The following is an 11879-nucleotide window of genomic DNA, read 5'->3' as shown; positions in this document are numbered from 1 at the left end:
AGCAAATGGAGGCCCATTCTTGCTGAGCAAATTGTCCCCGAAGTACACAGCTCGTTAGAGCAGCAATGCTCCCTTCCTTTTAGCTAGGTTTCAAAAACTTTGTTAAGCAGACTGAAAATGCTTTATACTTCTATAAATACCCCTAGTCTGTGGCTGGTTCCTTGCAGCGGTTCTCCTAACAGCCTTATTTGAACATAACTTAGCTGTTGAGCAGACTGTGCATGACAACATGGCCCAGCCTTAATAGTAGCTGAGAGAGAATGCATTATGGAGACTTTATTTAGACTGTACAGTCAAAGTACTCCAACTGTTAGTCACCCTGACATGTGCTTCAGAACGCCACACACCCATGAATTCTGGCAAAAATGTCCCCAGCTCTTTATGCTCCACCCCACCGCAAATCCCTTCCAACTTGCTGATATTTTTACAATTACAGTGAGGAATGGGGGGAATCCCAAAGCTCCTAATCTGGGTACACATTTAAATTTCTCCCCCACCATCATTAATTAAATTAAAGGCAATTTCCACAAACCCTACACATTTAGCAATGTGGAGACCTACTGAGAAGTAAATGATTATACCACAATTAAATTGGAGACCACGCTTTCTTCCGAACTAAGGACAATGCATTGATGCTGACCCCACAGAAACGCACTGATTTTTACTCTGCGACTATGGATTGGCTTATAGAATCTGAAAATGGATTCCAAGATGCATCTCTCACACTGACCCACACAGTAAAGCTGGGGCCAACATCTCGGGCTACCGAAGGCATTTGTCTGAGACAATAAGCTGCCTATTATCTTAAATCGCTCTGTACATAACACATTTTGCATGCCTTTTTCACAAGTCCCAAAATCGCGTGAGCAGAAGGCAATCTTGACTTTCCACCCTACTTAGGGAACTAACCAAGGAACTCTGAGAGCAGGAAAAGGTGGTTTCAGTGAGTTCATGGGGATGCTTTTCTGGCCTGACTTCCCTTTGTCATCTGCTGATCACTGCTATTGTCTCTGGACAGGAGTCATCCAGGTGTGATCCCAGGTCCATCCAGAAAGACTAGCCTAGCTTTAACAGCTAAGGGAACAAAATTTGCTGGGTTTCTGAAGTGAAAGGGAGCCAGCAGTTAGTCACGGTGTAGAGGCCTCTGCACTGTAATAGCCTCCCTGGCTTGAGTGACAGGAAGAAAAAAAATGCAACAAGTTTCTTCCTATTGTGCCCCCAAAAGCCTGGGGCTGTTTTTGCCAGGCTTTGGAACACATTCAGTACATTTGAGGGGTGGGGAGAGCAATGTCAAAAGCCTCCCTTCTAGCTTCAGGGACAGCTGTGGTAAGTGGGAAGACAAGCAAGGCAGGGACTGAGCTAGGCAAATGGGCCTTCGAATTGCACAATGGTGATTTCCTGGGGAGGAAGCCAGGCTGAGTAACACAGCAGGAATTTGTTAACAACCCCCTTCCCCCCACTGCACCCCAGAAAAACAACCAGACTCCAAATGCTGATAAGAATTCTTTTTATGTTATTCGAATAAAAAATACATTCATACAGAAATATAACAATCTCGCAAAAAACAATTTCAAATAAAATCTTGTAAAACAAAATTTTACAAAAATCTTACAAAGATTCTTTAGATAACAGGGTGCTTCAAAAAAAATGAAATAAAGAAATTTCACTAATAGAAATTTTTTTTTAATTTCAAGCAAAAGTTCTGCTTGATTGAGGCTCAGTTATCACCTGAACAGAATGTACTTGCTTATTATGAAAATTACAGGCATTGACATATACGCACCCAGCCCCACCCAGTCAGACAACATCCATGATGTTTCATAAGTGAGACGAGCCAGCACAAGTTTTCTTTCTCTACTGTTTACCTTCTTACTTAATGGAATTGTTATGGATAAGCACACAGCAGGGCCAAAAAAGGAGTTTTCCAAAACCCAGCATATCAAGTGCTTGGATTTTGAACTGCCAAACAAAAGTGCATTTTCCCCTTAAGCAAAATGAAACCAGTTCTGTAGAGAAATGTATTCATCAGCCCAGATACAAAATAACAAAAAACAATTACGTGAGCTTTAATCATTGCTCATTTCCAGGAAGATCAAACAAAATACCAGCCCAGTCAGACTCATTCTCATATATATATATATATATATATGAGATCCACACCCAAAAGGTCAACAGCTGGATGAAATATCAGAAATATCAGCTGTCTACGCTGCGGTATGCCAATTCCAGGAACGTACTCCTTGAAAAAGCTGGGAGAATCTACATGCTGGAAAAAAATAGTTTCATCTGCATAAAAAGTATTCTAAAAAACAATCCCTGTGATCAGCTTACTCTTAGGTGAGATCTTCCAGTAAGGCTGAAAGTCAAAAGCAAACCTTTGTGTGTGTGTGTGCGAGTCCAGCTGGTTGAGCAGCACTTTGTCCCTGCCCCATCTGAATGGCAAAGGGACCCTATTCCAGGCCTGCCAATAGTGACTACCAAAATCAACAGGGCAGAATAGAATCAACGCCGAAAACGTCTTCAGCAAATCATTAAATTAAAGATAAAGCCTTTATAAAAGTTAGGTTATAGTTTTCAATTTTTTTTAACCTCCTTTATGGCCATTTTGAAATACTTCTTCACAGGCTGTAGAATTTTCTAGCTAAACATTCTAGTTTCTTCTTAAAAAAATATTTATATATTATCTATATATAATATATATATACACACATACATACACATACTATACACACAAATATACATACACAAGAAATTTCATCCACTTTTTTTCCAAAAAAAAAAAAGCAGTATACTTTCAGTATTACCAACAGATAGCTAGACAGGTACTCAAAACTTGTGCCTTTTGAGCAAAATATTGACATTTTTTTATACTTCTGTATCTTTAATATGTGTGAAAATGTTACATAATAAATACAGCCGGTGTGTGTGATCTGTACAATTGTGCAAGGTCTCTAAAAGAGTCTCGTGGTAGCAGAATTAGTTTTCAATTATCATGTCTATTTTTTTCCCATTTTAACACTGACAGTCAAGTTGTTGGAAATGAACACATGTTGACATGTCAAAGGAGTTTTCACCCATTTGTCATTGTGGAGGATCTTAAAGAGGTGTTTTTTTTTTTGTTGTTTTTTTTTTCTTTTTTCCATATTATACATCATACAGTACAATGCCAGGTGAAAAAAGAGCCTAAATTAAGCATGCGTCACCCATACCCCTGTATTTGACCCCACAGAAGGGCCAGTTGCATAAGGCACCATTATGAAGGTCAACAGTGCATTAACAGCTAGAAAACCAGAATTAGTCCTCAAGGCATAAATAAGAGAGACATAGCTGCATGAGAAAAACGGTTTCTAAGCTTAGTGGTTTGATCCACCTGACTGAGAAAAAAAGTTTATGTTCTTAGCCTAATGTGACATTAGACCAGTAATTTCCAGGCCCAAGCATTTAGACATTTGACACATGTTCAATTTCTTCAAAGGGCACCTTAAGATTCTCCAAAAAGTAAGTTCAAATTCTGAGTCATTGAAAATACAACCCTACACTGCACAATAGCATGTTGCACGGGGAGTGTCACAAAACAGACGGATCTGGGGGTTGTGTCTTGCCAGGCCTAAATGGCTTAAGGAATCATTGTTTTAAACAAGCTGAATCCTATAGCTACTTATTAATTGGAATCAAGATTGGAGACCCGATTAAAAATGGAAAAGTTCATAGCTCCCCCAGACCATGCACGGCTTTTTTGTATTATAAGGGAAAATGACCACTGTTATTTGTAAATACAGCTTATACAATGGGTTACAAATGAGCTCCGTGTGGCCAGTAAAACAAGCTACTTGACAGACTTCCTGCACATTCTATAGCTGCACCAGACACCAGAAGGCCCTTTCACACAGGAAAGGGGGACAGGTACTCCCCTTGCCCTTAACACTCACCACTATGGGGTCCTGAGTTCCCACTCCCACCCTCCAAGTTTTTCCTTCTTTTTTGTTTTTTATAAATTTTTTTGTTTGTTTTTATTTATTTTTTTCTAAGGTGCAGACACCCTTCAGGAAATGATTGGTTGTCAACTCATCCCTTGGTATACTCCTCACACACAAAACATTCAAACTGCTTTTTTTTTCTGTCTCTTGCAGTTATTTGCTACCACAAGGGGGAAAAAAAAAGTCTGCCTCACCATACAGTCAGTAATAGATCCTCAACATACAGTCATCCCACCCATTAACATTCTCAGTGCGCATGCTCACGGCAAAAGGCTCTCGGGAGCCTCTCAGAAGGTTAGGAACCAGTGGCGAGGCGAGTCCAGGGTCACCCAAACACCATGCACCGTAGGTGCTATGCCGCTTCTGACATGACTTTTGTAGCCCTCAAAAGACCTTCCAAAGAGAGGCCCCTGGAGGTAACTGGGTAGGAAGCAAAATGGCATGCTTTGGCTGGTACAGGCATCCCTCCTTCCATGGCCGCCTCTCAGCCTGGAAGCCTCTTTTAGCCTACAGGGTTCATCCCTCTGCTCCTTCAAAGGTGCCTCTTCATGTGCAGGGCCAGGTGGTCAGACCTGGAGAAACACCTACAAGGGTAAAGCAGAAACAAGGAAGTTAGGTTTGCCTCCTAGATTTCATGACAGACCAGATACCACACTTGGGTACAACTCCTCTGAGTTCTTGCCAATACTTTTAGGCACAGGGAACCCCAAGGGAAAGGAATACAAATTCCAGAGATCTTCGAGAAACAGCTAGGAATTCCCAGAAGTCTCATGGCAGAGTCTAAACTGGACTCATTCCTCAGTTTTTGAATTTGAGAACTTGGAGCCCATTTTGAAAATCTTCTCCCAGACATTTTTCTTATAGAAACCTGGCACACTGTTCCCTAAGAGACAGTCAATGTGTCATTGATTTTTGAAAAAGCCCCAGACTTAAAAGAAACGCCAACAAATAACAAGAACCTGTTGGCGTTGTTTCCAAGCTCTATTGCACACACCTACTCTGCACTGGTTGTCTCCCATGATCCCACATTTTTTTTCCTGCAAAGCCCTCACTGACGTACCTGTCACAGTGAGAGCATTTAAAAGGCTTGGCACCGGTATGCTTCCGGAAGTGTCTGGTTAATTCATCACTTCTTGCAAAACGCCACTCACAACCTTCCCATGAGCATCTGTAAGGCTTTTCTCCTGGGAAGAGAACACATGACAAGGCCACCATGATTCCACTGACATGATGTGGAGGAAGAAGACTCGACAATATATACTGTGAGACCCCTGTAGCCTGCAGACCTTACCATATGTTTTAACAGAGGGACAGTACCTTTGGCAAGCTAAAGGTCACAAGCATAGGTTTCTTCCTAACCTAGCCTAATCGAGCTGTTGTCCCAGGGATCCAGGTTTGACAAAGTCATGCTACCAAAATCAAAGTTAACTCATAACAATGGCAATTACTCAGACTGCTGACATATTTTCTGGGTGAGGTGTCAGCCCACAGGACCCACAGCCTTGCTGAGGGTTGAGATTTATTGCTTTCTCCATGGAAACATCCCCCTCCAGCACTATCTGGTTCCTTACTCATTTCCCTGTGGAATGAGTCGTCCGGAACCTTCTACATTTCTGCAAAACTGAAGTCATGAGTTTCTGAGAAACCTCATCCAGAGACTTTCAGATCAGTTTTTAAATGGCAATCAAACAACCAGATGGACATCACTCCCTAGCTAAATTATAATTATGAATTGAATAAAATGCTACCTATGAGTAAAAATAATGCTAAAGTCAACCTGAGTGAAAACTGTCTTGTTCTGGGAAAACTCATGGCCTCTCCCAGGCTCTATGCCTTTTCAGGACCCTGACTTCATCACTCCAGAATTTGACTATCATCTCCATAAGGTCAGAATTTACCACATGGAACTTTCCTGCAATCCTTCCCCTCATATCCTGTATGTTCTACTGGTAGTTTCAAACAAACAAGAACTTCATTCTAGGTGGTGGCATTGAGTTAAGAAAGGCCTTGTTTAAAGTGGCTGTGTGACACAGTATTCAAAATAAATGTCCCCTGGTCAAGACTACTGCTCACACCTCAGGCCTAACATATCAATGTCAACACTAGCAATGCTGCCCAAGGACCCTCTGTCCTGACCCTGGACTTACATGGCATAGAATGAGGAGAAACCCAACATAGCACGATGCATTTACAATGGGGAAATGAACACAGAGTGGGTGAAGGTTTGGGTTTTCGATGGAGAATGTGATCTGGTCTCTTGTTTAATCTGAAAGCATGCCCATTCATCTGATTCAAACGTCCAGTCTCTTAAGATTCTACTCTGAACTCCAAAAAGACCCAATTCCTTGGTGACAGGAATTAAGGAAGTAAGGATTTCCTTGCTTGTGACCACATCCTGAGGAGCCCTGGCTCCCTCCCATGGCTGGTGCAATTCACTGGCTCCCACCAGTGGCTGACTCCCCAGGTCCCATGAGGGGACTGACCTGTGTGAGTACGTTGATGTGCTTTCAAGTGGGAGCTTTTAGTGTAAACTTTCCTGCAGCCGTTGAAGTGGCAGCGATGAACCCTCCTCCTGCCATCTGGGGAGGCGTCGCCACTACCCTTGTCACCAGACTTCCCAGAAGTTCCACTTCGAACCTTCCCTGGTGAAGGCAGGTCTCCTGGCCCACAGCCCCATAGTTGAGAAGATTCCCTGTTCACTTCTGGAGAAGAAGGAGGTGTAGAAATGACGGAGGAGCTCAGATTTCCTGAACTGACTAAGACTTCGCCGATGGGATCAGAGGTAAATTTGGTCGTGGGTGAAAGTTCCTCAGAACTGTCTGAAGACTCACTGCTGACATCAGAGTTTAGGCTGTTGGTCTCTAAGTTATAATTAAAGCTGGGGCTGACCAGAGAGTCTTCTGGGGGACTCGAAGAAATCTTCAGTTCTGATTCCTCTTTCTTCTCTCGAGCTAGAATGATTTTGGTCCACAGATCTTCCTGGCTGTCAAATTTTATCTCAGAGGCTGACACGTAGCAGGGCTCACTCTGAAGATAGCGCTCCAACTCCAGGCAGGTCTGTGGAAAACGAACCACAAAAGGGCACGTGACTGTTAGACTACTGAAAGTGGAACCGAAAGCACACAGAAAAAAAAAAAAAGAAACATGCAACAAAGGACAAACACATTGTTTCTGTGCCACTTACTACGGGCCAAAGTCTTCAGTAATGGGAATCTATTTTCTCATGAATGCTACAGAAAAGCTGTTTCTAAAAATAAGAAGGAAAGCAGAGGTAAAAACCTCTCTTGGTTTCTTCAATGTTGGACCAATGGCCACAAGTGATGATCACTGGGCCTGTTTTGTTGTTATAGTTACAAGTGTTGACATTTCTAATGAGGATCCTGGTAAACCACACAAAGAAAATCAGTCTTCCACACATCACACCCCCTCCCACCAACCTAACAGGTTTAACCAGATCGTTTGACATTCTCTAGAAGCATGAGCATCACTGAGAGCCCCAGCCGTCCACAAGGATTCACACAACAGGACAGAAAGATTGCACAGCACACAGTATGGTCTGAAGACCCCCCCTTGGGGACACAGCTGACTATATAGGGCTAGTTGTAGTCAGAGAGCAGACAGCAGAACTGTCTGTATTCAGGGACATCAACAGATTGGAAGAGAAACCTCCCATTTCCTGTTTAATTAAGACCTAGGATATATATACATATATATCTATATACATTTTTTAATGTCATTTCCCAAGCACAGGGCTGTGGATACCACCAAACTTTAATGATTTCTTCACCGTGGTCAGAGGAAAACAAGAAACCTCAACAACACAAGTGGAGGAATTCTTCCAGAATGGCCATCTGCTATTGTAAAAGATGGAAAGGGGAAATTACTCCCTGGCCCTTCTGGGAGTCCCACAATGAACAAGGACTTTATCTCCTGGCCAAGAGTACAACAGTATGAGTCATCACTCCTATTTCTTTCACGCAATGCCAAAGGAGACTTCCTTTTGAAATTTTGACCAGCAGCCAAATAAGGACCCGGCTCAAATATACATGCAGTGTGCCATGGACAGGGTGCCCCTTCCCCAGCCCCGCAACCAACCTTTCAAGGAGCTACACAACTGTAGAGATCAGCATCCCCTCTCCCCACCATTTCAAACTTTCTAGCCACTGGAAAAGAAAAATGGTAGGAAACATTTTAGGATTAAATTATGTCTGCCCTGATTTTTCACTAGGCTTGCCTGCATGACCATATAAGGTTGTCTGTGCCACTGACTATTTCATTCTACAGATAGAAATTTCGACACCAAACTGCAACAAATTGTTATCAGCGTAGGGACCATCTTGAGCACAGGCTATAAGCAAAAGGGCTAATGCTTACTTAACAATGCCTTCTATCACACTGTATACAAATCCTAATCCCTCCCTGTAGATGCTTCACACAGCAAGCAGGAAACAAGTCATGGGGGGGGTGCTTGTTTTCTCTTTCCCCCCAAAATTCGATGTGCACACAGTATTCTGATTCAAGGTGGTGATACATATTATTGATGTTCCAAAGAAAAGGCACATTTATGAAGATCTTGTTAAACTTTAATCAACTGGCTAATTTAAAATCTCCATTATGCTCATGAGCAGTGGGGACCTGATCCCAGCTCTCTGGGAGTTTAAAAGGCTCTGAAGGGGACCAGGAGCCAAGTCTGGCTTGTTGCCCAAATCCCAAATGCCTAAAGGAAACTACTAAGATCAATTTCAATCACGTCCCAGGGAGCAGCTTCTTTGAGGAGGAAAAACGGGGAGGGGGAGAGAAAGGCAGAAGAGGATTGTGAACAATTAAGCCGGCATGTGGAGGTTTCAGCCAGCACTTCGGTTTTCATGCCTTTTAAAGGCTGGGAGGTTGTGAAACCCACAGAATATATTTCATCTGCTAATTCACTTGAAGGAAAAAAAAAAAAAAAAGCCAGCCCAGAAGGGTAGAGAGACATCCACCAAACCATCGTTTTAGAGACAATGGTAAAAGTGTTCGAGAGTGTGTCGCCACTGTGTGAACCCTAAGACTTAGAATGTATGTGTGTGTGTGTGGGGGGTTCTTATATTTCCGTTGCCCCAAATTCTAGTTCCATTAAAATGCCGGAAATCGAGATCTTTTTCTTCCCCAAAGTAAGACCCGAAGCAATTAGGAATGGACTCATTGTCATATGACTGACAAGTCACTTGTGTGCAAACAGCTACCCCCCCCCCACACTCACACACACCCGCCGCGCAGTCAACAAGAAAAGCAGGTAAGAAAAACAAGGCAGACATTGGCAATGTAAGAAATTATCCAGAAGGAAAAGAAACTGCAAATGGCCTTGAGGAGAGAGAGAGAGAGAGAGAGAGAGAGAGAGAGAGAGACAGAGACAGAGACAGAGAGACAGAGAGACAGAGAGAGAGAGAGAGAGACAGAGAGAGAGAGAGAGACAGAGAGAGAGAGAGAGAGAGAGAGAGAGAGAGAGAGAGAGAGAGAGAGAGAGAGAGAGAGAGAGAGAGAGAGAGAGAGAGAGAGAGCTGCTGCGTTCCGGAGGCAAAATATTAGACTTTAAAAAACTGGATGTACAAACATCAAAACAAAACAAAATCCTTAAATCAAATCTTTTGGCAGCAAAGGCGAGCTCGTTCATATGACAAAGTCCAGCTGTGGAGTTTGGAGCTGGTACAAGCCCCAAACTTGTGCCAACGGCTCCGTTCTGGATTCGGCAGAGGAATCTAGGGTTCCCTCCCCTCAGGTGGATGTCGCTTGGAAGCTCGGTATTAGAAAAAAAAAAAAAAAAAAAGAAAGAAAGAAAGGAAAATAAATAAAGACGTTCTGGGTACAAGAGCTCGCCTCCACAAAAATGACAACTCTAGTCCTCGTCGCTGAAGGCTCGCTTTACTGAGCCTTCATCATTTCAAGCAGCAGAAGGGCATCTAAAGATCATTATTATTTTTTTAAATTAGGCGAACGATAATCGTCATTAAAAAGATGCACTTCCAAGCACACACCATCTTGCCTGCGCCTCCGCGAGACTCCCTTCTCGGTGCACCGGGCACGTGAAAAAAAAAATCCGTATTTACCTGTTGCCAATATTCCTCCAGGGACGGCAGAGCCGAGAAGTAGCCCGTTTCGTGCACAATCTGTAGTTCCTGGAAGATGCTACACATTGGGAGCACATCCATGTCGGGTTGGAAAAGACAGTCCTCGCTGTCGGGAAAACAGGGAGGAGAGCGATCAGGAGTCGGAGCAGAAACAGTCCCCGGGAGCGCAGGTGAAAGTTTCATGCAAACTGGATGGCGCTGCAATCGGACGCCGAGTCCGGACCCTCCCGCAGCCCGCAGCGCGCCGAGCCCACGCAATATTTGCAAACAGCGGACTGACTGCAAGCGTAACCCCTGCAAAACTTCCCTATTCAAAGCTCCGCTGCCAGCCTCCCCCCTCCTCCCCCGCTTGGCTCCCCCCACTCCTCCTCCCCCCACGTGACCAGCTTGGAGCTCCGCCCCCAATGATACCCAATCCAGCCGCGCCTGTCCCGGGGGCAGCGCGACGATGATGTCAGCTTGCACCAATTGCCGGTGCGGACACAAGGCGGCCCCGCCTGGCGTGACCGAGTCTCTCCATTACAGGCCTCTCTATTGGTGCAATTCGAACTCGGCCTGCGCTGATTGGGAAGACGTCTCGCAGGCTATTTTTAGCAGGGTATAAATGGCGAGGGCTACGAGGCGCCGAAGGAGTCGGCGCTGGGAGGTGCAGGGCCGAACGCCGCAAATCTGCGGCCGGAGCTAGGGGAACCTGGCCGGGGCAATCCAGCACCTGTCCCCGCCGCCTGGCCACCCGGTTCCACCTTCTGATCCTGTCACCCGGACCGAGACCCAGCAAAACAAGGAAGTTGATATCTGCCTGATCCCCTTATTTCATTTTATCCGTCCCTCTGTGCTCTATGCCGGTGTCCTCTGATCCTTCCCGCATCCTCCATTCTCCTTGGTCCCCTGATTTCTCTCTTTGTCCCGAATCCTCTCCATACTCAGAGATGCTGAGGTAGCCGGAGTGGGCGCAAACAGGCCCGCGGATCCCCGTGTAGCGATGGGACCATAGGAACAAACAGCAGGGGAACTTGGTGCCCAAGAGTCACTGTATGGTAATTTCAGCCGGCGACGGAGGCTTAAGGGAGCCGGAGACTGCTTGTTCTCCAAAATACCCACACTTCCGGAGCACCCAGAAAGGGCCTTACTAGACCCGTGGGTTAGTTACATTCAGATTCCCTAGAATGAATTTTACCTATTGTAAGTTGTAAACGCAGCTTTTAAGATCGCATCCCAAACAACGTGATTGGGCTTTAGCAAGCTCACATGGATGACCTGGCTCCACCCCACGTTGGATAGCTGGGCATCTCCAGCTAAAAAATGCCCTTTAGCTTGGTGCACAGCTCTCATTCTAAGAAGATACAGATTCTGCTGCTTATGGGGTAGAAATCTGTTTATCTTGTGGAAGGCAGGCTCCAAGATGCCTCACCAGGTTAACAGGCTTTCCCGAAGATGTGTAAACAATTTAAATTAGGCTGAAGCTGACATTAATTTTTGTTCATATAAATTGTCTCCTAAAGCACACCATGATGTTCATTTAAAGAGAGAGAGAGAGAGAGAGAGAGAGAGAGAGAGAGAGAGAGAGAGAGAGAGAGAGAGAGAGAGAGAGAGAAATGAAGACTGAGGAACGAAATGTTTTGAGTAAAAAAACAATTATGACAACTTCAAAAGTAATATTTAATGAATAGTATCCTTTTAAACGTAGACTATGTAATATAATTTTAGAAGATTTTTCGTATTTAATTTTAGAAGTCTAGAACAGATGCATGTACCAGAACAATAAGCTTATAAGGGACTTAGATGGGCATACTTTTGA

The 11879-nt window shown here is 44.2% G+C and overlaps 1 protein-coding gene across 1 annotated transcript; it reads right to left on the bottom strand.

Moving 5' to 3' along the window:
• Nucleotides 1–1490: 1490 nt before the first annotated feature.
• On the bottom strand, nt 1491–10390 carry Klf6 (Kruppel like factor 6). The gene is made up of 4 exons (XM_005071758.4): nt 10061–10390; nt 6461–7034; nt 5038–5161; nt 1491–4561 (listed from the first exon to the last, which is right to left on the bottom strand). The coding sequence occupies exons 1-4, from the start codon at nt 10262–10264 to the stop codon at nt 4510–4512; spliced, it is 954 nt and encodes a 317-aa protein (XP_005071815.1). The 5' UTR covers nt 10265–10390; the 3' UTR covers nt 1491–4509.
• Nucleotides 10391–11879: the final 1489 nt, after the last annotated feature.

Source organism: Mesocricetus auratus, unplaced genomic scaffold (genome assembly GCF_017639785.1).
Source record: "Mesocricetus auratus isolate SY011 unplaced genomic scaffold, BCM_Maur_2.0 Super-Scaffold_100013, whole genome shotgun sequence".
In the NCBI taxonomy this organism is placed as follows: domain Eukaryota; kingdom Metazoa; phylum Chordata; class Mammalia; order Rodentia; family Cricetidae; genus Mesocricetus; species Mesocricetus auratus.
This window is presented reverse-complemented; position numbering and strand designations above follow the sequence as displayed.